The following is a 27291-nucleotide window of genomic DNA, read 5'->3' on the forward strand; positions in this document are numbered from 1 at the left end:
TTGTCTGGCATCTGGGAGAAATGAAGTCACGCAAATGAATTGAAGGATGGTAAATTTGGGGAGTTTTATTGCTGATGGAGGTGGCTCTCAGTGGCAAGGTGAGCTGAGAACGGGATGGGGCAGGAAGGTAATCTTCCTGTGAAGTCCGGTCATCTCTGGCCAGATTCTTCTCCAGTTACTCTGTCAGGCTGTCCCTCTGAAGTCAAGCTGCTTCTCTCCGACATCCAGCTGCTGTCTTTGATGTCCAGCTGCTTCTCCTCTTTCTGCTGGCTGGATCTGGGGTTTTTATAGGCACAGGGTGGGGTGGGATAGGGCCATGGGTGGTTTTGGAAAAGGCAGCATTCAAGCAGGGAAACAGGGATGTAAGTTCTACTTTGGGCATTGGTTTCAGGCTTGAAGGTGGGGTTTTCTTGGGGACCACCATTTTCTGCCTAGAATTTCTCTGCCCCCTGTCCCTATCAATAGTTGGAGGGAAAAATCAGGAGTTTTAGTTAACTTAAGCCCAACCTATATAAAAGAAGGGCTTGACAACTCCTAGGCATACAGATAAGGCTATTGGTGCTCTGTGAAATGGAGATCTACATCCCTGGAAAGGGGATAGAATTGAGCACGTTGGTCATTTCCTTACCACAGTGTCCTGTATTTTCCAGAAGCATGTGATTGTTTTGCCGTGATCTTCCTTCATGTTACTGGTTTCCTCTTTTTCGAAAGCATGTTTGTTGCGTGCAGAACTAATATAGCTTCAGGCTTTTGGCTAAGATACCCATGAGTATTATTGCTTTTTTGTTTTGTTAAATAATTTTTATTGAATGCACACAAAATACCTTAAATATAAGGTACAAGTAATAGTAAACAAACAACTTGCATGGCAGTTAACCAGTCCAAGAAATACAATGTTGCCACTACTTTTTTTCTTTTTTTGAGATGGAGTCTTGCTCTGTCGCCCAGGCTGGAGTGCGGTGGCACGATCTCAGCTCACTGCAAGCTCCGCCTCCTGGGCTCACGCCATTCTCCTGCCTCAGCCTCCCGAGTAGCTGGGACTACAGGTGCCCGCCACCCCCGGCTAATTTTTTGTATTTTTTAGTAGAGACGGGGTTTCACCGTGTTAGCCAGGATGGTCTCGATCTCCTGACCTCGTGATCCGCCTGCCTCGGCCTTCCAAAGTGCTGGGATTACAGGCGTGAGCCACCGCGCCCGGCCTGTTGCCACTACTTTTAAAGCTGCACAACTTCTTCTCTCTCTTATCTCCCTCTCCACTCCACGAAATAATCACTATCTTGAATCTTATGTTCCTTTCACTGGCTTTTTTTTACAGGTTTTCTTGTATGTATTGAAATCAATTTTTTATGTGTTATAATTCGATGTGTTTTTAACTTTACTCATGTTGGAGTGTACGTATTCTTGTCTACTTTCTTTTTTTGACACAGTATTCTGAGATTTATTCGTGATGGTGCATGTAACTACAACTCATTCAGTTTCATCGCTGTATTGTTTTCTATTATATGAATGTACCATAGTTTATTTATTTTCTGTTTTTAACTGTTACACCCATCATTGCTGTGAACATTCATGTATTTATCTTCCATTGAACATGTACAGGAGTTTTTCTCAGATATATAACTTGTAATAGAATTGTTGGGCCATGAGTATGCTTATTGCAACTTCACTAGATAATGTCAAATTGTTTTTGAAAGTTGACTTCATTCATACTGAACTGTTTTCACCAGCATTTGACATTGTGGGATTTAAAAACTGTTGCCGATTTTTACATTAGCACTTTAATTACAATTATATTTATCATTTCTAGATGGTATTTTTTTCCTAGCTAGACATTAAAAAATTTCTTTATCCTTCCTCATGTTTTCAATCTCTTATTCCTTTAAATATCTTCAACATATTTACTTTAAATTCTGATAATACCAAATTATAAACTCTTTGTCAGTTGATTCAGCAATATAATACTTCTGCTGAGTCTTGTTCACTGGTCTTTGTTTCTTTGTTTTCTTCGTGAGAATTTTTAGTTTATTTATTTATATTTTGAGACAGGGTCTTGCTCTATTACCCAGGCTGGAGTGCAGTTGTACAATCTCGGCTCACTGCAACCTCTGCCTCCCGGGCTCAAGCGATCCTCCCATCTCAGCCTTCCAAGTAGCTGGGACCATAGGCACACGTCACCACACCCAGTTAATTTTTCATAGAGACAGGGTCTCCCTATGTTACCCTGGCTTGTGATTTTTTTTTTTAATCTGTAAGTTCGTGCTCTTTAGAAATTCCTTGAGGCCTGGATTGAAGGTGTGTTTACCCTGCGTGAATTTGCCTTTTGTTTTGATGGATAACTAAGGCATTAACAACCTTGGATCCTGCTAAGGTTAATTTCTGAGCATGAGGTTTCTTCTCCCACAAAGATAATATAAATTTAGGCTACAAGCTTGGTTAGATGACAACTTCTGTTTATGAGTCTAGAAAAAAATTATCCCCCTCTATCCAGTGTTTAGGGTCTAGATTGACAACTTCTTTGCTCTCCCTTCTGTGGAATAGATTTATTCTAATTTACAGTGATTCTAATTCACAGAATATAGTCCTTGGAAAATCCTGGGTCTATTCAGGAGTTTGGTTTTAGACTTTCCAGTCTGGGCAAGGCCCATACACAGACAGCCTCCAGTGCTTTGTGCCCACGTCTCTGTCAAGATGAAAGTTCAGGATCCTCAGGTTAGCTAAATGTTTCCAGTGAGAAAGCTAGCTTCAGAGTTTACGTACCGGCCTGGTGTCTCTTTACTTGACTGTAATACTCTAAGGATATTTCTTTCTTATCAGTTAAATCATGAATTTTATTTTAATTTTCTCTTTTTAAATACAACTTCTTATATGCCTTTATTTTTCTTCATTTTTTATTATATTTTCAATCATGCAGAAAAGGTGAAGGAATACAACCAGAAATTTAGCACCTAGATTCATTAATTGTTAGCATTCTCAAAACAAAGACATTCTCTTTTATAACAATGCCATATCACATCTTAGACAATTAATAACAATTCACTAATATTTTCTGTAATACCTAATCCATATCAGATTTTCCCACTTGTTCCTAGGTATCTTTTATGCATATTTTTCCCCAAATGAGGGTACAAACAATGTAGCGATGCATTTAAAAGGTATTTGTCAGTATGTCTATTTGGGTCGTTTGGGTCACCATATTGTCCAATATGAAGATATACTTTATTGTTTGGCATTTTTCTGAGGTCTACTTTTGACCTTTTTTTTTTTTTTTTTTTTTTTTGAGATGGAGTCTTACTCTACTGCCCGGGCTGGAGTGCCATGGTGCTATCTCAGCTCACTGCAACCTCCGCCTCCCGGGTTCAAGCGATTCTCCTGCCTCAGCCTCCTGAGTAGCTGGGGTTGCAGGTGCGCACCATCACACCTGGCTAATTTTGTATTTTTAGTAGAGATGGGGTTTCACCATGTTGGCCAGGCTGGTCTTGAACTGCTGACCTCATGACCTGCCCCCGTTGGCCTCCCAAAGTGCTGGGATTACAAGTGTGAGCCACCGTGCCCGGCCTTGAGTTTGTTTTTCATGTTAGTCCAGAGTGCTCCATCTTTCCCTCTCTATTCGGTTTCCTTGTGAGTTATTGACCGTTAGAGTATACAATACAAAAAATATTTTTATGTCCCTTTTAAGGAATTATACCTTTCAAGTGGAAGATACACATTGACTTTCCTCCAAATAGTTACATATTTTAGATTTTTGTCATGTCAGTGGACTCATCTCAGGCAGGATTACACCCCAGGGCTTCCTTTAAAAAAAGAAAGTGACATTGGCTTTACATAACTGAACCAGTTTGGACTTTTCTTTGGACAGTTGAGTTCTGCTGACCCCTTTTTGTGGTGTGCTGCTGCTCAACCCAGCTGCATGAAGATAGGACAGAGAATGACGGCGATAAAGAGTGATCCAAATTACTTTGTGGGAGAAGACAGATGGATAAATATTTTTTCTTAAATGCAAAGCTAACTTAATGTTACTGCTCATTATTGGTAACTTTGTTTAGGGCTTAAGACTTGATGAATTTAATGTTGCCTGACAAAGTTTTAAGGTGGCTCAGCATTAAAAAAAAAATGGTGTCTTTGAATAATGATGAGCGCCATGTAAGAAATATGGGTGTGCTGACTCTTTTTGATGATCTCAAAGTTATTTATGTATTTAACTACATGCATGAAGCCCCTGTGTGTGTGTGTTTTTCTTTGTCACTGACTTCTCAGCAGCTCAGTAGGATTTTAAATATTTATATTTTATATTTTCCTGCACCTGCCCCATGACAATATACATAGACCATGCAAACAAAGATGTGTTTAGTGAAGAGATTGCGAAACTGTTTTATTACTGTCCTGATTGCCATCGGAAATGAAGCTGCTCTTTCAAATACTCTTTAGGCATGCTATCTAGCAGTCAGTAATTGTGCAGATTATAATCATGAGCTTATCTTCAACATGTGTGTGGCTATTGTGGCAATAACTGATGAATCATTGCATTTCAATTGGAATGAACAAAAATAGAAAGCTCAGCAGCAGCATTTTTTAGAGAGGTAAAAATCTATATAAATAAAGAAAATTAAGTGTTTCCATGAATTTTACTTACTAGAAAGTGGAAAAATGTATTTGATAATAGAACATATATATAAGCTTTTATAGTACTGCTAACATAAACATGAGCAGATAATTTTGGGGCTCAGCAAGTTTAGCTGCAAAATGGCTTTGCTATTCTCCGTTCCTCTTTGTTTTAATGATCATTGCTCCATATTCAGAAGATTCTGTTTCTTGATTTTTAGGACTATTCCTAAATATTCTGGTAGCTGTCTTTGGAAGATTGAAAAAATATTTTCTCTTGTCCTTATAGAAAATGTTGGATAGGGCAGAACCTTCTCTTCCTAAAAGGGCCACTGATCTAAATCGGTTTCTCTCTTAGCCTTACTTCTTGGAGGCATACTTATTATATATTTACTTACTTTGGCATGCTATTTTAAAAATTCCTTGGTTTTTATTTTAAACAATTCTTTCATATATTTCACTTAAATAAATGAGCTGATATGATGAGCTTCAGCATATTGGTTTCAAAACTCATCTGTCTTTTTTCCTTTGTTTTACCTCATATAGTTAATTGACAGTTCTGTTCATTTTTCCTTTGAGATATCTTGCCACTCTTGGTTTACCGTTCCAGCACAGAGTACACAACTCATAGCTACATTGCTATGACATTTGTCTCCTCTTTGGTTATCTTGCCTTCTTTTACCGAGAAAAGCTTTTACCAATATATTATCTCCCTACCATGTTGTGGCCTGGGATGTGAAATCGAATCTCTGACTGGATTTCTAGACTCCTCTCTTGTCTTTTTCAACCTTATCATCCACAACTTGCCACTGTAAAGACCAAGTTCCAGTGTTCCATTAGATCAGTACCACCGTTTCTGTAAACAAACAAACACAGACATTGAGAACCAAAGTCTGGCTAATTCTGGAACAGTACCTAAAAGATTAAACCATGACCATCTTTTTGCCTCTTGGTGTTAGAAGGGAGCTTTTGGTGTTACGAGGGCGTCACCAGAGGGGACAGGTTATGGAAGCTAGCTCTGCAGAGCTCTTGATGGTGTTACGAGAGCGTCACCAGAGAGGACAGGTTATGGAAGCTAGCTCTGCAGAGCTCTTGATGGTGTTACGAGAGCGTCACCAGAGGGGACAGGTTATGGAAGCTAGCTCTGCAGAGCTCTTGATGGTGTTACGAGAGCGTCACCAGAGGGGACAGGTTATGGAAGCTAGCTCTGCAGAGCTCTTGATGGTGTTACGAGAGCGTCACCAGAGGGGACAGGTTATGGAAGCTAGCTCTGCAGAGCTCTTGATGGTGTTACGAGAGTCACCAGAGGGGACAGGTTATGGAAGCTAGCTCTGCAGAGCTCTTGATGGTGTTACGAGAGCGTCACCAGAGAGGACAGGTTATGGAAGCTAGCTCTGCAGAGCTCTTGATGGTGTTACGAGAGCGTCACCAGAGGGGACAGGTTATGGAAGCTAGCTCTGCAGAGCTCTTGATGGTGTTACGAGAGCGTCACCAGAGGGGACAGGTTATGGAAGCTAGCTCTGCAGAGCTCTTGATGGTGTTACGAGAGCGTCACCAGAGGGGACAGGTTATGGAAGCTAGCTCTGCAGAGCTCTTGATGGTGTTACGAGAGAGTCACCAAAGAGGACAGGTTATGGAAGCTAGCTCTGCAGAGCTCTTGATGGTGTTACGAGAGCGTCACCAGAGAGGACAGGTTATGGAAGCTAGCTCTGCAGAGCTCTTGATGGTGTTACGAGAGCATCACCAGAGAGGACAGGTTATGGAAGCTAGCTCTGCAGAGCTCTTGATGGTGTTACGAGAGAGTCACCAGAGGGGACAGGTTATGGAAGTTAGCTCTGCAGAGCTCTTGATGGTGTTACGAGAGAGTCACCAGAGGGGACAGGTTATGGAAGCTAGCTCTGCAGAGCTCTTGATGGTGTTACGAGAGAGTCACCAGAGGGGACAGGTTATGGAAGTTAGCTCTGCAGAGCTCTTGATGGTGTTACGAGAGAGTCACCAGAGGGGACAGGTTATGGAAGTTAGCTCTGCAGAGCTCTTGATGGTGTTACGAGAGAGTCACCAGAGGGGACAGGTTATGGAAGTTAGCTCTGCAGAGCTCTTGATGGTGTTACGAGAGAGTCACCAGAGGGGACAGGTTATGGAAGCTAGCTCTGCAGAGCTCTTGATAGCAGGAGTTCACAGAGATTATAAACTAGGAAATTCAAGGTGCTTCAGAAAGGTTCTTCTTGAAGGAAGAGAAAGAACTGTGTTCAATGAGAGAAAGCAGCAGAAAAGCACACTAAGTTCGTTCTTTATAGGCAAGTTTAAAACTGGGATTTACTCAATGGCCAATGGCCATTACAGATGCTAAGATATTCTCAGGGACCATGAGAAGATCATCATGCTGAAGTGAGAATGGACCCAGGGAGGGGAGCGTCAGAGTGGGACTGGTTTTGACCTTTGAACAGGGCTACTGTCCTGGCATGGAAGTGCAGTAGACAGGGCAGGTTGGGTGAACAAACCAGGAAGCTGAGTGTTCCCCTGCCCTTGTTCTAGCAAACTTGGGTGTGCAGGACCTGAGAATGTCCTGTTGATTTCTGCTGCTCTTTTTTGCTCATGTTATTCCTTTGCAATGTGTGCCTTTCTCCTATCCATTTTCTCAAAGGTCATATGTGCTATAATGGCAGAAACATGGACTTACGAGATAACCTGACTCAAAACTCACTGGAGTTTTGTCTTCTTGCAGATGAGCTGGGTGACCCTAGCCAATGTACTTCACCATTCCAAATCTTCAGTTTCCTCTTTTGATAATGCAGGTATTAACATACATGCTGCTGTGTAAGCATTGGAAAGTCTGGCCCTTGGGGTTTGGGTTTAGAAAAGTGCTTTTGTCAGCATCCATAGTCACAGGTAACTGACAAAAAGAGCATGTGATATCCTGTGTATCTGTGTCGACATCATATGAGATTTAGAGGAAGATTGAAAGAATACTAATTTCCCTTGACAGAATTCTTTTAATTTTATTCATTTCTCTGCATCCTTCACTCTTTGGTTTATCTGATGGTAGAGGGTTAGCAGTTGTAGACAGTGTCATCACCTGCCCTGGATGATACTAGAGCTCCTTTTGTAGACAGACTGTACGTTCTGACACCAGAGAAATGCTGTACTTGAAGGCCCCATATCTTCTGGAAGGACACTGAAGGGAGAGCAAGTTACTGAAATTCATTTCTCATAACCCAAGAATGTCCTGTCTACATTCGTATGCCTTGTGCTTGGTACATATTTGTTGTTTAGATTAACTTAAATTTTATGCTTTCAATACAGCTATTCTCTGTGGAAAATATTAACCAAATTTATTAGATCTTTATGGAAATGAAAAACTGCTGGTCTAAAAATGCTTGGGAAACTTAAAAGTACTATCATTCAACTTGGCAGTACTTGATACCAGTGAGGGTTGAAGTTCCAAGTTGAAATAAAACAGATCGGTTAATAGAAAGTCAAATGAGACCGATAGATTTTATTTATTGGGACATTTTTCTGGTGACCAAATATGCAGTAGACAGTCAATACAAAAAACCTAGAAAGGCATAGAAAAAATAAAGAGAGGAAAATAAAAATCACTAAAAATCATTAGCATTTTCATTTATTCCACTATTTTATCTGTGCATTTATGTATTGGCTGCTTTTATGTTTTTCCTGTTAACATTATAGGAATTATTTCCTTTCATAAAATATTCTTGAATACCCTAATGGTACTCATTTATCATATAATTATTACCATTATGCATTTAATCATTCTTCTAATATTGAACATTTTAGTATTTATTATTTTAAATGTAGCAGAAATAAATATCTTTTGTTGGCATCTTTATTTCCTTGAAATAATTTACTAGATATACAATTACTGTGTCAGCATTTTAAATTTGCGTATTTAAAAGTTTTGTTGCCTATTGCTAACTATCTTTGAAAAAGTTGATTTAGTTTACCAGCCCAGTGTCTTTTGTAGCACATGATGACATTTTTATGTCGCTACATCCTTACCAGTATTGTTTTAAAAAAATAAAAGCTTTTGATTCCGATTTACTCATTTTGTCTGTTGTAGATATAATCCACCTTAAGTGGAACATTTGTTGTTACTAAATACTTGAGTGATTATCTGAGGTAATATGTGTTCTTCTGTATTTATTTATGTGACTTTTTTTTTTTTTTTTTTTACTACAAGCTTGTACAGGGATTACATTTTACTCATCTTTATGCTACCGGTAGAATTTTTACACAGTAGACATTCAATAAACATGAAAAATAAATATCACACAATATCCACCTTGTTGGATTCCACCACTACTTACACATCTGCACGTATATACTTCAAGCAGATATCAAGTTTCTTTATTGGAAAATGTCATGTAAAGTTCCCAAGTCTCATTTCTGGTTTTGTATGAAGAATCTATTCATTGGTAGGACGTATTGATAAAAATTACTACCTCTTCCCCCTTTTATTTGTCTCCCTCTTGTGTACTTTCTCTGCCTTTTTCCCAAAGTAAATATTGGTATTGTCTGTATGCTTTCATCACAGGTACCAATTAATTTAGCAGGAACATTGCCCATCTGAAAGAATTATATATTGTAGTATCAGTGGAGAGATGTTTATTTTTTTTAACATTTTGTTGTTATTGGTTAATAAGAATATGACCAAGACAAGAGCTTTAACAGAGATGTGAGATGTGTATTCAACCAGTCTCTGAAAATCATTTGCTTTTTGTGTTTTATGGCAGTACCTTGTGGATCTGCATTTAGAATGATAATTCATGCTAATGACTTTTATATCCCACGAGGCAGCAGAAATCAATTCTAAAATGGCAGAATGAAACAGTATAGCAAATAAAGTCAATGAGCTGTCAAAGAATTTTTCTTCATCAAACAAGTCCCAAAGCACTGGTGTTATACTGACCTTCCCTCACTCCTCTTTCCTGGATTCTTAGATCAATTTGGTTCATGATTTTTTTTTTCCTATAATAGAAAAATTAACAAACATGTTTGGTCAGTGAAACAGAAGGTATTTGAAAATAATACCTTGGAGCAGTATCTCAGTCTTCAGGAAAATGGTGAAGAGGAAATAGAGCATTGATTGCTGTTGCTAAGCAACGGCTTTCACAGCAGATGTGCCTGGGACAGTGGTGGTGTCTGCCAGCACACCATGCGGGGCGGAAAGCAGTGCAGCACTGATGTTTCTGTGAAATCAGAATTGAAGCCTTGCATTTCCTCCTTCCTCTCAACTTTCTCTGATCAATACCTGAGAAGTTAAGATCGTATGGTCAAATATATAGACTGTGAGAAATTTGGAGCACTTTGGGGATTTTTGGAGAGCTGCGAATGGATTTGTAGAGCTAATTCTGTTTTTTTTGTTTGTTTGTTTCGCCGTTGTTGCCCAGGCTAGAGTGCCATGGCACAATGTCGGCTCACTGCAACCTCCGCTTCCCGGGTTCAAGTGATTCTCCTGCCTCAGCCTCCCGAGTAGCTGGGATTACAGGTGCCTGCAACCACGCACAGCTAATTTTTGCATTTTTAGTAGAGACGGGGTTTCGCCATGTTGGCGAGGCTGGTCTTGAACTCCTGACCTCAGGTGAACCACCCACCTCGGCCTCCCAAAGTGCTGTAGAGCCAATTCTAAAGGAATCAGAATTCCTATTTTATATCAGAAGTACTGTTAGTTTTCTCGTTCATGCATTTATCCATCCAGTCATGCCTGTGTTCTCACATATTTAGGGAATATTCAAGGCACGCTGTTACACTTAAGAGCTTGGCATCTCTTATGTTGCTGACATGTGCACTATACGTGTGATGGTAGGAACCATTGCTGCAGTGTGGTGTAATGAAGAGCATCCTCTTTGGACTGTGACTCTCAAACTTTAGGGCACATTGGAATATCCTGGGCAGATCATTAAAAGCTTTCTCAGCCCCACACTTGGTGAGGTCTGTTACCTATTTCCAGACCTCTGGAACATGTCCTGTTACCTGAGGTCTGGAAAGTAACTTAGGAATATGCATTTAAACAGGCTCTCCAGGTGATTCTGATATTGGTAGTAGAAGAGCCATTCTTGAGAAATACTGAAGTCGAAGGATTAGTGAAGATTTGACACAGTTACCAGGTAAGATGTCATTTGTCAGTTTTAATTCATGAACGGGGAGGCTACTAACTGTAGTTTTACCTGTTCAGTCTGTTCCCTCCCAGGTTGCTTCTCCTGTGTTTCCATCTTGGACTTGCTCTTGATTCACTAGAGTCAGACTAATTTGAGTTCTTTCCAGAAACTGGACTGTGATTATTCCTTAGTGGGGAAGGGTAGTTCCCCATCACTGCTTGGGACTCATGCAAGAGCAAGAAGTGCAAGTATACAAAAGTACCCAAGTCTTGATCTCAGTATTCTGCAGTACAAACCACTAAGACTGAAATTTCAAACTGCCTTTCACTGAAAACAAAACGCAAAAGAACAAGTAAACATCTAAATCAACCAGTTACCTTTTTTTTTTACCCCAATGCTGATAATATTTCAGTGGTCTGTCAGTTATGAATCTGACCAGTCCTTTAATAAAATCTTCTATGCTTATAAAGCTTAAGTGATTTTTGCTTATACAGTCTTCTAATAGATAACGCTTTTTTTCCCCCTCTTGTTATATATACCCTGAATCCCAGTTTTGGTCTTAATGCAGACTGTGTTTAAGATCTTGGCCTTATGCCATTTTGTAGTACAGATAAATAATTAATGGTTCTTATTAGTTTGTATAATTCATTAACCATTCATCTATCAAGCTGAATGACTTATAGATGGCTTTTACATTTAAAATTGTTCAGAAGTTATTAAGGTCTGTAATTTATCATCACAGCCATTTCTGACCTCATTCTTGGTCCCTCACTGGAATGATGTTCATTGAATGTGTATGACACAATATGAAGAAAATTAAGTTGCACTATAGACATTACCAATATGAGTAGGGAGGCTTAAAATGTTGGCAGTAATCAATAGTGGAACTTAATTTGTATATTCTGTGATGGAGACATTTTTATTACATTTATATTTTTAAAATTGATTCCATTTTTAAATTAGTTGCCCTCATTTCAGACTATACTCAACAGCGAAATAATATATTTTCTGAATCTAAATCGTCATATATGGTTTGACCTTTAGCTGAATCCAGTAGTAAAGATCAAAATGAATTATGCTTGAGTGGAAAGAGGTTTTAATGTTGCTTTACACTTGGTTTTCCCTCATCCTACATGCTGTTTAATATTATTGATTCAGCTTGAATGATCATGAGCCAAAAAACTACTTTAGTTGGTTTTGGCTAATGCATTCTTGGATGCTATGGCAGTGTCTGTAACACCTGAATGGTTCTGCATAAATAGTAATGCATTTTTATACCATCCACAAGAGGAAATGCAACATGATTTCCCATGAGCAGCAGAGAACAGGTTTCTAGATGTATGTTTTTCCCCTGGTACAAATATGTAGCTTCCATTAGCCCTAATAGGGGCTGGATATTTGCATCTAAGAATTCAGTATTTAGAATATGACAAGCAATGAATATTTGAGAAGTTATTACTGAACCTTTCAAATAAGTTGAAAGGCATAAATGATTTTGAGTACTGGGGAAGTGTATTAATCCCTTAGAAATGAACTATTCAGAATATTTAACTCTATTATCAATGAAGTGTTAGTGAGTAGGGAACTATCCACATGTTCAGATTCATTTCAGCTTAATAGTGCCTCCATACATTTTACAGTCATATCAGCTCCTAGTAATGCACTTCACCACGTGAAGTGAATGAAATAGCCTCAGTCTTGTTCACAATGACTGGGCCTTTCAAACTCTCCTTGTTTAATTTGCTGGCATTATGATGGCTCTTGCAGGAGCTCTGTTGCAGAATCAAAATGTGCATGCAGAGAGACAGCTGTGCTTTGATTTAGCCTATGAGATAAGAACTATCATTCTAAAATTATCTTACATCATATAGACACAAATTTCAAATCTCACCCATTTTCCCAGCTCTCTCTTCAGATATGACTTTGCTAGAATGAGGTATATTCTTCCCTGTCACTCTTCATTTTAAAAAAAATTTCGAGAATGTAAATTTACTTCTGCTCTGGCAGTTTGCACATCTTGGTCAACTAGACCAATTAATGCAAAGGAATAACCCCCCAATTTACTGCTCCCCAGGTTCTTTATTGTCCAGTCCCTGTGTCTTATTAATGTGATTCCTGTGAAAACTTGAGATTGAAGAATATAGTGAAAAAGTACCATCTACCCCAAAAGCAAATCTAAAATGAGAAAACTTTCTTAAGCAAATTCTCCCCTACCAGGCACATGTGATTTATTTTTCTTCCTTCCAGTTAGAATGGAAAAAACATGATTCATATCCCATCGTTGTTATAATTTTGTAGACTTTAGAGCTTGTCTTTTTTCTTTTCTGTTTTAGTTAAGTTCTACAACGTTTCTTTGTATGTCCTTTTGTCTTTTACTGTTTGTAAGTGTCCTTGATAGATATTACCATAATGGCCCTTTCCTTTAGCTTATACTCCTATGTTATGATTTGTTTTCCACATCACCTTTATTTAGTAACTCCCAGTCCATTGACCTTTTTCACTCCTTATGCTGTGTTTAGATGGAAATAAGATGACACATACTAGTTCCATCTTGGAGTGCTAAGAGATCTTCAGGCTCACAAACTAAGATTAACCTACTAACATGGGCCACTGATAACGATGAAAACGTGGAAGAAGAGGCAGTGTAAATAAAAGAGAAACCTGCATCCAGACAATAAGTAATGAGGATCTGATGGTGATAAAGATGAATTTAAAAGACAGGAGTAAACATATGAATGACCTACACACAAGAATTCAGATTTTCTGATGTTTTATGTGTAATACAGCCTATTCATAGAGACTAAGTGGGTTGAATAACACATATTTAATTTTTATATCCAATATCCAGTATCTTTATAGAAGTGACTACTCATTATTATGTTCATTTTAGGCAATCTGAAGTCCTAAAACCTACCTTGTATGTTTGGCATAGAATTGTATTCCCTGCTAATGCCCACTAATGAAATGTTTAGGGAACTCAACTGTGTTCCTTCAGAAGCTTCTGAGTCTAACAGCACTTTTGGTGAATCACTGCTTCTGAAAAGTGAATTCAATAATTAATATGAATTATTTTTCTGTGAATTTAGCTTTTTATAGTTGTTAAATCAGCTGAGCTGTTATACAGTTTATAAAACTATATTAAAATTTCATATAATTACTCGAAAGTGGTTAAGGTTTTAAAGTTTTCCCAACTTTTTTAGAGCTTTATTAAAGCATTAAATATAAGGTGCTCTCTTAGCCATAGTATGACTAGTTATTTATTGGTTAGAATGACAAATCTACTTGTCTGAGAAGATGCTGAGTTAGAAGTTCTGTTCAGACAGTCCCCAAATTGCCTTTATGCAGCACAGTGGATAAAAATCTGAAAATAGAATTGGTTATTGATTTTGTTTGTTTTGCATTGGTAGCAAGAGAAGAATAATATTGTAACTCTTTTTTCAAGCATACAAGTTCTGTACAGAATTTTTCTCTGTCATTTTTGTGTGGCTTTTGGTACCACTAGAACATTCCATATGACCCTAACTCTATTTCTTATATCTCTGTGAGATTCATTGAGTCTAAATACCTCTTTATTACAAGTTTCTTTACCCATGGGATTCACGTTGCTTTTACTTAAGAGATAGCCCACAACTCCTCTTACATTCTTCTCAGAAGTGTTCATGTTGGTTTATGGTAGAATAGATTTCAATGTAGGTTTCCCTTCCTTCCTTCCCCATTTTGATGTTTAGTTATATGTCATCTTGATTAATTTGTTTTTCTTTTTTTTTAAATTTATTTTAGGCTTAAATTGTATCTAGATTTTTATAAAATACATTTTAAGACTACTCTTTTTTCCCAAGTATTTCCACATCTAATTGAAGTTGTCCTAAAAATAGTGTAGGAATATTATTTTATTCAAGATTTTCTATAGAAAGCCCGATCCTTGCCACACATGCAACATCAGGGAAAACCTCAGCTGAGACGTGGAAATTGAAGATAGCATGATGGGTAATTCATCACACCAGTGAATTTAGTATTTTTTCAACCTTTTATAGGCTTTAATATTATGATCCCCACTTTACAGATGAGGAAATGAAGATTTAGAAAAGTTTAGTAACTTGCCTTAAGAGTGTAGTAGAACTGGGAAGTTTGTTGTTGTTGTTGTTGTTGTTGTTGTTGTTGTTGTTTGAGATGGCATCTCTTTCTGTCACCCAGGCTGGAGTGCAGTGGCACGATCTCAGCTCAATTCAACCTCTGCCTCCTGGATTCAAGCGATTCTCCTGCCTCAGCTTCCCAACTAGCTGGGACTGCAGGCGCTCGCCACCATGCCCAGCTAATTTTTGTATTTTTAGTAGAGACAGGATTTCACCATATTGGCCAGACTGGTCTCAAACTCCTGACCTCATGATCTGCCTGCCTCGGCCTCCCAAAGTGCTGGGATTACAGGTGTGAGCCACCACACCGGGCCGGAACTGGGAACTTTCAATCTAGTCCTGTCTAATTCCTGTTATGCCTGGATTAAACAAAAGCAGAGATGTATGAGAGTGAACACTATCCCTCGTATTCTGCTTTTCCTGTGGCGCGATGTGGCTAGGCTGGGCATGGCTGTACTGGATATGTCATGGGAAAGGACTCCAGGAGGGAGACCATGCCCACATTTATAGTGAAAGAAAAGAGGGTTTGGAGCACTTCATTGGAACACTGGAAGCTTCCTGGTCAAGAAAATAACCTTGTTAGAAAGAGACGACACCTAAGTATTTTCTTGAGCTAATTTGTGATAGCTGAACTATATCTCCTTGTAAGGACCACCCTAGGTTTCTGTCTTCTTACATCTAAATTCCATGATTTTAATCACTGCCTCCTTTTAAGTACAAAACTTCTTTTATTGTCATCTTCATAGACTCCACCCTTCTGGAGTAATTTTGACAATTCATAAATAAAGTGACAGATGAGAAGAGGCTAAATTCAGTGTAGTTTGGAGTGGATTCAAAAGAACCCCCTCTGCAGAGCAGGACACTGGTATCTCAGGAATTAAGTCTGGCTCTTAAGTTAACAGATTTAAAAGATAGTTCTGGCCTGATGTGTTTATCCTGCAAATGAAGTTATGTTAGAATAGTTTAAAAATTAAAAGCCAGGAGATTCTGATTCAAGGCCTGAAGAGTTTGCTTAAGAGTGAAATTAATGAATGAACATTAATCACCTATTTTGACCGTTCATAGAATTTTTTTCTTACCTTCTGATGATTGACTGTGTTCTAAAATGTTAAGCATACAGATAAATGGACCTTTTGGGTAAATGAGAGAATGATACCAGCATTTGTCTCTTTGGAAGCTAAATTGTGCCATTTGAAGGAAAAGTGGGGATTTTAAGCTGTCATGCCATGTAAGAGTATATATGTGACATGATGGTCCAGAATCTTGCTAAACCAGTGAAGCAAATAGGTAAATTAAGTGGTGAGCTTTGACAAAATTATTGAAGGTAAGATTCTTTGATTTATCATTCCTCCATTTCACTGGGTTGTTCTAAAGAAAGAGATAAGCCAATTTATTTAGTAATCATTTACTGAGCCCACATTCTATGCTGGACACAGTGCTTAGCACTGGAAGTGTAGAGACGCAGGATCTGCTTTCAAGGAGCTCACACTTGAGAAGGGAAGCATGGCAGGTAAGATATGGGGGCTTCAGCAGTAGCTGTTTAAGTGGGGTCTGGGAAAAGGAATTGGTACAAAGAAGCCTGTTTTCATTAATGTGAGGATGAATGACAGGTCAGGAAATGGGGAAAGTAAATTTAAGAGATTATAGGGAAAAAATAGGGGAAAATAGATTATAAACCTATTTTATTTGGCCCACTTACAGTTTTTTGGGGGAGTTTCTGTTTTTATTATGAGCATATAAAACTTGGGAAATTACATATAAATATATTTCTGGGTTCTCTTACAAAACACAGTAGATACCCTGGGCTCTGTTTTCACAGCTGACTGAAGTTAGCTGGCAATGGATAGTGATCTCCACCTTTAGCAGGCACTGGTACCCTCTTGTTCTCCATCCGGTCCACTTAGAGTTCTCCTGGCTGCTCTATATTTGAGTTTGAGACTTCTAGTTTAGGGTATTTTCACATTTTGGCAGTGATGGGAAGCAGCTAGATAGGACAGAGGGAAGATCTGGACTAGGAGTGGGTTGTTGGCGCAGTAAATAGGAAAAAGATTTGAGGATGTTATTGACTGAGTAGAAGAGCCAGGAGCAAGTGAGAAACCCAGGAGAAGGGAGAGTGTGCTCTGGGCTGAACTGTGTCCCCGCAAATTCATTTGTTGATGTTCTAACCACCGGTACTTCAAAATGTGACCGTATTTGGAGAGAACGTCTTTGAAGAGGTGATTTAACATGAGGCCTTTAGGGTTGACCCTAGTCCAGTATGACTGGTGTCCTTGTAGGAAGAGGAAGAGACACCAACAGCACATGTGTGCAGAGGGACTGCCATGTCAGGAGGCAGCAAGAGAGTGGCTCCTCCAGCCAGAGAGGGCTCAGAGGGAACCAAACCTATAGATACTTTCATCTTGAACTTCCAGACTTCAGAACTGTGAGAATCAGTTGCTGTTGTTTCAGCCATCAGTCTGTAGTATTCTGTTATGGCAGCTCTAGCGAACAACCATGGGGAGGTGCTGGCGTCCAGAAGCGGGAGAGAATTGATGGAGCAGACACTGTGTCTGATGGTGGCTGAACAAATCCCCAATATCTGGCACACATCTGGATTAAAGCTCTATGGATATTTATTGAATTAATTTCACTGAAGGACCAGTGAGAGGGAAACAAAGCCCTGGGGTCAGAGGGATTTGCTGTGGACCAGGGAAGGAAACTGGAGAAAGTTCTTAAGTCTCCAGCCTTTATTTTCTTTTTCTTTTCTTTTCTTTTTTTCTTCTTTTTTTTTTTTTTTTTGAGACGGAGTCTTGCTCTGGAGTACAGTGGCGCAGTCTCAGCTCAGTGCAATCTCACCCTCCCAGGTTCAAGTGATTCTCCTGTCTCAGCCTCCTGAGTAGCTGGGATTATAGGCGCCCACCACCATGACCAGCTAAATTTTGTATTTTTAGTAGAGACGGGTTTTCCCATATTGGCCAGGCTGGTCTCGAACTCCTGACCTCAAGTGATCCACTATCTTGGCCTCCCAAAGTGCTGGGATTAAAGCGTGAGCCACCTCACCCAGCCTCCAGCCTTTATTTTCTGGGCAAAGAGGTTGAGGAGTGATTGGGTGGGATTTGTTACTGTGGTATCACCATATTCTCTCACTAGCCATGGAGGCTTTAGGTTTATGCATAAGCAGGTATAATGTATTGAATGGAAAAGGATTTGGAGTATATTTTGTTAGCTAGCATGATACCAGGAAGTCCTTGTTGTCAAGAACTGTTTTCAAGGAGGAATTGCATTTCTGAGACTGTGCATGGATTTAATACGTCACATTTCAATGATTTGAGGGAGATGGTGATGGGTTGGGGAACTGAGGAAAGGGAGAAGTCTCTGGAAAAGCCTCTGAGGAAAGGGGGAAGGAGTTGACTCGGTTCCAGCTGAATTCTTGCAGGTAGAGTCAAGGCCCAGCCTGGCGTTTGCAGTAGCAGGAGTCTTCTGACTGGGTTGGAAAAAGAACTTGGGCTAAGAGATTGGAAAGCTTCATAGGCCAATGATAGGGCGGTCAGATATGAAAAATGTAAAGGTGGTCATATAGAAATGAGAAAGGATCAAATGTATTCACATTTATTTATGAGAAAAATGGATTTTTAAGGCAGTGTTTCAGGAACTACAGTGCTAAATAAAAGGACTGATATGTATATGTCACTGTTTTTTTAAATTAAAAAGATTTCAAATCATAAAAGTACATTATAGAAAATATTAAGTAAAAGTATTAAATAAAAATCACCCATTAGCTCACCATCTAGAAATAATAATTATTATTTTGCAGTACATATTTCCAGTTTTTCTATGTATGTATCAGTATAAATCATTTAAAAATGGTTTTTTTTTTTTTTTTTTTTTTAAATTGAGACAGAGTCTCTGTTGCCCAGGCTGGAGTGCAGTGGCATGATCTCAGCTCACTGCAACCTCCACCTCCCGGGTTCAAGCGATTCTCCTGCCTCAGCCTCCTGAGTAGCTGGGATTATAGGCACAAGCCACCACACTCAGCTAATTTTTATATTTTTAGTAGAGACAGGGTTTCTCCAAGTTGCCCAGGCTGGTCTCAAACTCCTGACTTCAAGTGATCCACTTGCCTCGGCCTCCCAAAGTGCTGGGATTACTGGTGTGAGCCACCGCGCCCAGTCTAAAAATAGTTTTTAATAAACCCAGTGGACCTGTAGGTGATTGATGTGAGCCGGATTACTATGCTTCAGCTGACATTTCTTGGTTTGAAGTGTGGTAAGTTAGAGCAACTGAGATTTTAATAAACATTTCATTTCTGGGTTTCATTTGAACATTGTCATCCTCATTTTGCTGATACTTCCTCCTTTCCCAAGGTCAGCAGGCCATGACAGCTGGTACTGCCACATTTTTGATGGCCTAATTAAATATTTCATATAAAATGCATATACCATCTGCTTAGGTTGCAGATATAGTGACCCAAATAATAAACAAAATAGCATGCGTGTGCTTAAGCTGATCTAGAGAGATGAATACACAGTTTCTGCATGGTAGAAAAGTGCTGGGCTTGCATTGCTTTAAAAAATGCTTCTGCTTTAACCCCCTATTAATAAGGTTGACTGCCGTTAGGGATTAGCAATTTTTGTGGATGTGTCCATATTCTCATCTGGTATCTCTTATTACCACTACCATATATAAGGACTGATAGACTTAGTTAGAGGGGAATCTTGAGCTTGTAGGGATGAGCAGATTTATTAATTTGTCTGTAACAATTGTACTTGTCACGTTGGTATCACCATTTTATGTCAATAGCCATGGAAACTTAGGTTTATATAAAAGCAAATAACATATTTTGATTGAATGAAAAAGGTTTGCTGAATATATTGTGAGAAAACCTTGATGAGGGCAAGAAGTCCTTGTTGTCAAGAAACATTGTTTTCAAAGATGAGTTGCATTTCTGAGACTTCATGGATTTAATGTTTCACATGATGCTTTGATAAGAAACTTTTTTTTTCGGTTGGGAGGTAGAAGAGATTAGAAAGACCTAGGTGTGATATCATGACTTCAGCTAAGTAACTTAAATTTGGTGAACTTCATTTTCAGCTCTAGAAAGATGGGGTTGATAATACCCACCTCAAAAGGTTGTTTGGAGAATCACATCATATATATGAAAAGCAAAATGCCTACTGTAGTTCCTGGGGAATTGTTAGTTGTTCCCATCCCGTGCATCTTCTCTATTACAGTGGGCGTCTGTGCACATTCTTGCTCAGCGTCTACACTGTTCTCCTCTATCTTCTCTATCACAGTGGGCGTCTGTGTACATTCTTGCTCAGCGTCTACGCTGTTCTCCTCTATCTTCTCTATTACGGTGGGTGTCTGTGTACATTCTTGCTCAGCGTCTGTGCTGTTCTCCTCTATCTTCTCTATTACAGTGGACGTCAGTGTACGTTCTCGCTCAGCGTCTATACTGTTCTCCTCTATCTTCTCTATTACAGTGGACGTCTGTGTAGATTCTCGCTCAGCATCTATGCTGTTCTCTTCTAGGAATAGCATCTCCGTGTTTACTTTGTTTAACTTCCACCTTGGATAAAGACTTGGTGTAATTGTCAATCAAGATCTCCTGGTGAGCATCCACCCCGCCAAGCCAGCAAGTCAGGTGTGCTCTTCTGAATTTTGTATGTGACAAGATATTGCAAATGTGTCAAACGTTGTCCTGAAGGGAGGGAGTATCCAGTAATTTCTGTTTAGAGCCCTGTAACTGCTCTATGCCCTCACAGTGAATACTTTTTTCAAAACAAAACAAAAAATAGCCTGGTTGGCTGTATACCAAAGTTCCCTGTTTGATACACTGAATTGGAAATAATTCCACAAGCAGATTCATTCATTTGTTTAATCCAAGAACTATTTAGTGATTTCCTTATTCTTTATATATCCAATGTGAGGTGCTGGAGTGCATTCATAGAAGAGAAATATCAGGTTCCCTGTTCTTGGGGTGTGCTCAGCTCAGTGACTTCACAGAGGGCACATGATCTTAGCATAGTAGCAGACGTGGAGCATAGCCTGAGGCACAATCCCAGATTGAATTTTGTATTAGGTATAGTAACAGTTAATCTAACTCTAAAAACGTTAATTATGGACATAAAGATGGGAACAGTAGGTACTGGGACTTCTAGAGGGGGAAGAGGGGATGGGGCAAGGGCTGAAAAACTACCTATTGGGTACTAGGCTCACCCCCTGGGTGAGGGGGTCATTTCTACCCCAAACTTCAGCGTCACACTATATACCCATGTATCGAGCCTGTATATGTACCCCCTGAATCTAAAATAGAAGTTGAAATTATAAACAAAAATTTAAATTAAAAAACCCTTTAATGCCCATTAGTTACTTATAGTCTGTTTAAAGAATAGCCAGTTGCTCTCAGCCTTTTCATTTGTTTCATTAATTGCATCTGTTTATTTACTCAGTCTGATCAAGAAAAATACTCTTAATAGTTTATATTAAAAAGTAGATGCCACTATAAAATTCTAAGCTTTTGCTGAAAATTGTGACCTTTGATTGTTCATACTGGTAATTTATTTCTCATTTTTATGTTGCAATTACAACATTCAAAGCAGTAGACTAAGATCTAATAATTTAGAAGCACCAGAGGCATTGTTGGGCCAGGATGACAAGCCTTTAATGACTATCTTAGGCAGTAAAAACGCCACTGCAATTGCTGTATGAATATTCATTTAAGAAGCATTCATTGGTAGGAAAGAAGTTGTAAATCTTTTAACATGTAAACTTTAAAAAAGATGAATAACATACTATATACCCTGGTCATTCTTATTCAATGTGTCTTCAGATATTTTTTATCAAATTCATTCTACTGCTCTTTTTGCTTATGAAAATAAAAGAGTATTTCATTAGTTGAGCTCATTTGAATATTAGAAATAAACAGAGTTCATATCATGTGAAATTGCTGACAGCTCTTAATATCAGTTCTGCACTTTGCCCAGAGGCATTAATCACATTGCTGGTTACATCTGTTCTTGGGAAAGAGAACCTGCCTTGACTGTGAACGGGGGTCCAGTTTGCCCCAGGTTTAGTCCCTGTGATACTCAGCAAATGTTGCCTGGTTCTTTACTAAATATGGCTACCCTGTGATAAGAAGCTTTGGGCTGATTAGGCCTTATTTGTCTTGTTTTCTCTTACTGGGAAAGCAAAGACTGCTGAACATAACTGATGTCAGAATGGGCCCGTGTTAGCTATATACTGTGTACAGGTCAAGCACATAACTGTTAACAGTAAAAATCAACTTAGACAGGGGAACGGGATTCAGATCCAAGCAGTTTGATCCTAGCCCACACTCTTAACCATAATTACAATGGCAAACAAATAAATATTTTTAATTGTATGCAGTATGATTTAGTGTTGGACAGATTGTTTAAATTTTTTAAATAGACTTTAAATTTTAGAAAGTGTAGATTTACAGCAAAATTGCGAATAGTACAGAGTGTTCCCCTATATATCCTGTACCCAGTTTTCCCTATTGACACTTTATATTAGTATGGTGCATTATTACAATTAATGAACCAATATTGATATACGGTTATTAACTAAAGTCCATACTTTATTCAGATTCCCTTGGTGTTTACCCAGTGTCTGTACCAGTATGCCACACAGGATACCATGTTATTTTTGGTCCTTGTGTTGCTTTAGGCTTCTCTTGGCTGGTACAGTTTTTCATACTTTCTTTGTTTTTGATGATCCTTGACAGTTTAGAGGAATATTGGTCAGGTATTTTGTAGAATGTACCTTACGTGGAAAGAAGGTAATATCTGTCTGAAATTTTTTTCATGATTAGAGTGGAGTTACGGATTTTGGGGAGGAAGACCACAGAGATAAAGTTCCGTTTTCATTACATCCTACCTGGAATATGCTCTATCGACTTGACTTGTTGATTTTGACCTTGATCACCTGGCTGAGGTCGCGTTTGTCAGGCTTCGCCACTGCAGAGTTCCTCCTTTTCCCTTCCACACTGTCCTCGTCACAGGGACGTCACTAGGTACCACCCACACTTAAGGAGTGGGGAGCCACGTTCCACCTCCTTGAAGGAGGAGTATTTAATATGTAAATTATTTGGAATTCCTCTGAACAGGAGATTTGTCTTTTATTTATATCAGTATGTATTCATACACAATTTATTTTATATCTCTAGTTATAATCCAATACTACTTTATGTGCTTGCCCAAAATATTCTAACTCTCGGTGCAGGAACTTTTTCAGTTGATTTCTGTGTCCATTTGACATATCCTCATCATTGCAGAGTTTTTTTTTTTTTCTTTAGCACCTCCTCACTTTCTGGCACTACAAGATGCTTCAGGCTTATTTTTTATGTTTCCTGCTCATATCCTAGAAGCAGCCATTTCTTCAATGTGCCCTGTTTTCTTTTATTGGAGAATAGTTTTAGAAAACAAGATTTGGGCACTATTTATGCTTATTGCTAATGAGTTTTCTTTGCTTCTAGGCCCTATGAAAGTTTTAACTTTTAAATTTTTTAAGCTGCTTGAGCTGCTATACTAAGCAACTATTTCTGTTAAGTGTTGGTGACCAAAAGTGTTAAATAAATAGTTTAAAATTTGTTTTTCTTTGGGGAAAGAATGTTGTATTGTAGTTACAGTCGAGAATTGCCAAAAATAAAATTTAAAAAGAACAATACTTAGAAGAACATTTCTAAAAACACTTCTTAGAATTGTATAATTGTCTCAACTTGCTTTTATTATTTTTCAAGATAATTTTTAATGATTTTATACAAAGCAGTGATTCCCTGGGTAATGATTGTGAAGATTTTGCCTTTTGTGCTTCTCTTTTACAGTGGATTTTTCATTTGTTTAACTTGGATTAGAATTAGAAATGCAAATGGGTCAGCAATTGAATTTACCCCTTGGAATCTTGCTTTTTGCTGGACATTTACTACCTGAATTACACAAAGGAAAAAAGACAAGGAGCAGTGTCTGTACCCAGGAGTTATTGTCTAGTACTTAATAACAAGCACTGTACAAGCATTGATCAGTCAAAACAGGAAATTTAGAAACAACCAGGAGACCTTATCAGATGTATTCTGGGCAAATATCACCTCTGCCCAGGCCTAAAGAACTGCCAAAAATCTTTAAAATATTGGCTTATAAATAATATGAAGTAGAAAAAAAATTTAAACATGACATCTCAGTGATATTTCTGCAAAGGGAGGTTTTTTTTTTTTAATAAAGAAGTGACAGTAAAATTGATTTTCACTAGCTTTAAAGACAGTATCATCCTCTGTATCGTAAGATATTACTCAGAGAAACACCCCTTCATTCTTTCAGGTGAAAGGCAGCCTATTATCACAGGCAGCCAACCACTGCAACAGCTGGTATTGACAAGGCTCTGACCCCTTTTGGTTAAAAATGAAGCAAAAATCCGAGTGTTCATAAGGCTTCCTAACCTCCTGTTGAGCTATATGTTAAGAACCCTTCACCCATTATAACATTCCCGGTTTGCGATGTTGTATTACAGTGACCCGCGGGGTCATAACTTAGTGAGAGGCACTCTTTGTCAACACAGGGAAAGTTAACACAGAAGGTAAAATTTAGAAGAAAGGTGAATGGTTATAATATTCTTTCAGTGCGTGTGTGTGTGTGTGTGCATGCGCATTTGTGTGTATGTATTTGTATGTTCCTTCAGCAACATGTCATATGGTCTAGGAATTCCTGGGCGATTTCTGGTTTTGGAGAATAGGATGTGAATGTACCTCTGAAACTGACAGAATGATGTATTACCTTGTAGGTCACTGGGCTAGAGTCCAGATGTGCTTAAGCATTTATGAAAATTTACCTATTGTCACAGAGGCCCCGTACCACATGAGTCCTATGAGACTTTAAAGGAAATCTAACCAAAATTGAACTCTATTTCAGGTATAGCTTTTTCTGTGGTTTGATAATGACATTATACCTATTACAATATTTTTTTGCCCTCATTATTAAAACCATTAGTTTATTTAGTGACTTCACAGTCACAAGTTTTTTATATTTCCTGGGCAAGCAAAACCTCAGTAGCATAAATTTAGTTTTGTCACTGACCTGGGGATCCCACTTCATATGGGCCAGTAAATTTCTAGGAAACTGTAAGTATTATGTCATATGTGCAAAAATGTGATGTCTTTTTTGATCCAAACCTTTGCCAGACATTCAAGAGAGGTTAGGATGTAGTAAGAGTTTGTAAAAGACTGGAGCTCTCAGTAAGCCAAGTATAGCGTAGAAACTGGCAGTGGTGAAAACCTGGCTGCAGGTACAAGACAGCACACGTATATGGATTGTAATTACAGCTTTAGTGTGAGAGAATTAATCTTCATTGTACAAGGGACCCAATGTAATTCTTCAGACATTTTTGTGGAAAATCTTCATGAAGAAGACTTAGATCATTGTTGTACCATAGAATTTCTGTGATAATGGAAATGTTGTCTCTTTGTTGTGCAATATGGCAGTCAGCAGCCGTTTTCATGTATCAAACACTTGAAATGCGTTGAATGTGACTGAGAAATTGAATTTCAAATTTAATTTTAATTATGTTTTAAGTTTAAATAGCTACATGTGGTTAGTGACTACCTTTTGGATAGCACAGCTCTAGATGGCTAGGTTTGGCATGTGTACTCGTGAGATAATGTCTGTGAAAAACTGTGGCATGCAGCCGGACGCAGTGGCTGACGCCTGTAATCCCAGCACTTTGGGAGGCCTAAGCAGGCAGATCACGAGGTCAGGAGTTCGAGACCAGCCTGGCCAATATAGTGAAACCCCGTCTCTACTAAAAATACAAAAATTAGCCGGGTATGATGGCGTGTGCCCGTAGTCCCAGCTACTTGGGAGGCTGAGGCAGGAGAATCACTTGAACCCGGGAGGTGGAGGTTGTGGTAAGCTGAGATCGCGCCACTGCACTCCAGCCTGGGTGACTGAGCAAGCCTCCATCTCAAAAAAAAAAAAAAAAAAAAAAAAAAAAAAAACCCACAAAAACTGTAGCATATAAAATGTTCAAAAAAATGTTTACTTTTCCCTTCAGGAAGTATGTAGACCCCCATGATACTTTTTTAAAACAACAACCCAGAGGTTAATAAATCTTTTGTTTTAACTTTCTCAGTATAGTGCCATTGCTCATGTACCTCTTAAATTTCATGATCGAACGAGGAACCTTTAGAGCTGCAGTTATAGAGAAGTACATAAAAACAGCATACCTCTCTTAATTGTGTACCACGCCCAAATGAAAGACAATATAATGATCAATTTGTATCTCTTTTGTTCCCCAGCACTGGCTTGCGTGAGCATGATTCAGGATGTTTTGCTGCTTTTGCCATTTTGGTGTATGTTTGAATAAAAGGGAAAGTTTGAAAGGGGGCACAAAGTCAGGCAAGAAAGAGAAGAAGGCCTGGAATTAAAGAGGGAGAAAAAGAAGCGTGAGTACCTGGAGAGCTGCAAGGACCATAGTAGCCGTCAGTGGCTCAGAAGAACTGATTGTAGATTTTCAGGAAATGTGCTGCTGGTGGAGGCTGTCTCTGAGGAAGCAGGAGACCACTAGGGCTGTGTCTAAGGTAACCGTAAGGCCTCTCCATCCTTTCTGCTGATTATGACTAGCAGCTAATTTGGATCTGATTTATACTGTGGGGAAGAAGCTTGGAGAGAAACGTGGGGATGCCAGTGTGATAGTGGTGGGTGAGTGAATGGCGGCTTGCTGTCTCTAGACATCAGGCCACAAGGCCACTGCTGGGGCTGCCTCTTTTGTCGTAGGGACTTAGTCTAGAGTTTTATTGAAAGGTACATAAAAGATCATACAAATAAACATATTCTGAAGAATATATTCATCAGTACAGTCTAATTTAAATCTCCAGATAGTTGGTAATTTTGCTTTTTATGGACAAGTCTTTTCAGTGAACTATTTCTATTTCTATACGATCTTATTGTATTTTAAATGTTAATTTTTTCTTCCAATCTCTTCTTCCTTACTTTCACCCCAGAATTTTTTCAGATCTGTATGTTTCTACCAGTGTGGTTCTCAGGTTGTCTCTAATTTGTCAGAGGCTGTAGTACCATATTTTCTTACCTGGGTTTGATAAACGAGATATGATGATCAATGAGACCTAAGGATATTTCTAAAGTGGAATTCTTTTGTTTGTCTTAACATGTTTTATTGGGTTTAACTAGAATACAGAATGAAAAACAATCTTAATATGACTTCTCCGTTTTCTTAGCATATTCTGTTCTTAATTTGGCTGTACTTATTAGAACTCCTCCAAGATTTCCTCTAATCATTGCATTAAAGGCATCCATTATCAATTGAAATGCATCTTTTGTAACTACATTTCTTTTTTTTTTTTACTTTACCTTTTACCTTTTTAAAAGCAATGAATGCATTACTCTTGCCAAGAAAATGTAAAGATCCCAGGAAGACTTATTCTCCTTTTTCCC

At 38.6% G+C, this 27291-nt stretch overlaps 1 protein-coding gene across 7 annotated transcripts in view; it reads left to right on the forward strand.

Annotated features, from left to right (window-relative positions):
• SMYD3 (SET and MYND domain containing 3) overlaps positions 1–27291 on the forward strand; it is a 770143-nt gene that overhangs the window by 307752 nt on the left and 435100 nt on the right. The window contains exon 1 of one of the 7 annotated variants that reach the window (XM_063666499.1): positions 10710–10727. The exons of 5 other annotated variants lie outside the window; for them this stretch is intronic. Coding sequence is in view for 1 of the 2 variants with exons in the window: in XM_063666161.1 (XP_063522231.1) it covers positions 26358–26417 (60 nt within the window). In the remaining variant the exon portion in view is untranslated. Of the gene's footprint in view, positions 1–10709; positions 10728–25845; positions 26418–27291 lie in introns of those variants that run through there. One more of the 7 variants, XM_063666161.1, reaches the window with a different exon arrangement.

This window comes from Pongo pygmaeus, chromosome 1, assembly GCF_028885625.2.
Source record: "Pongo pygmaeus isolate AG05252 chromosome 1, NHGRI_mPonPyg2-v2.0_pri, whole genome shotgun sequence".
Lineage (NCBI taxonomy): Eukaryota > Metazoa > Chordata > Mammalia > Primates > Hominidae > Pongo > Pongo pygmaeus.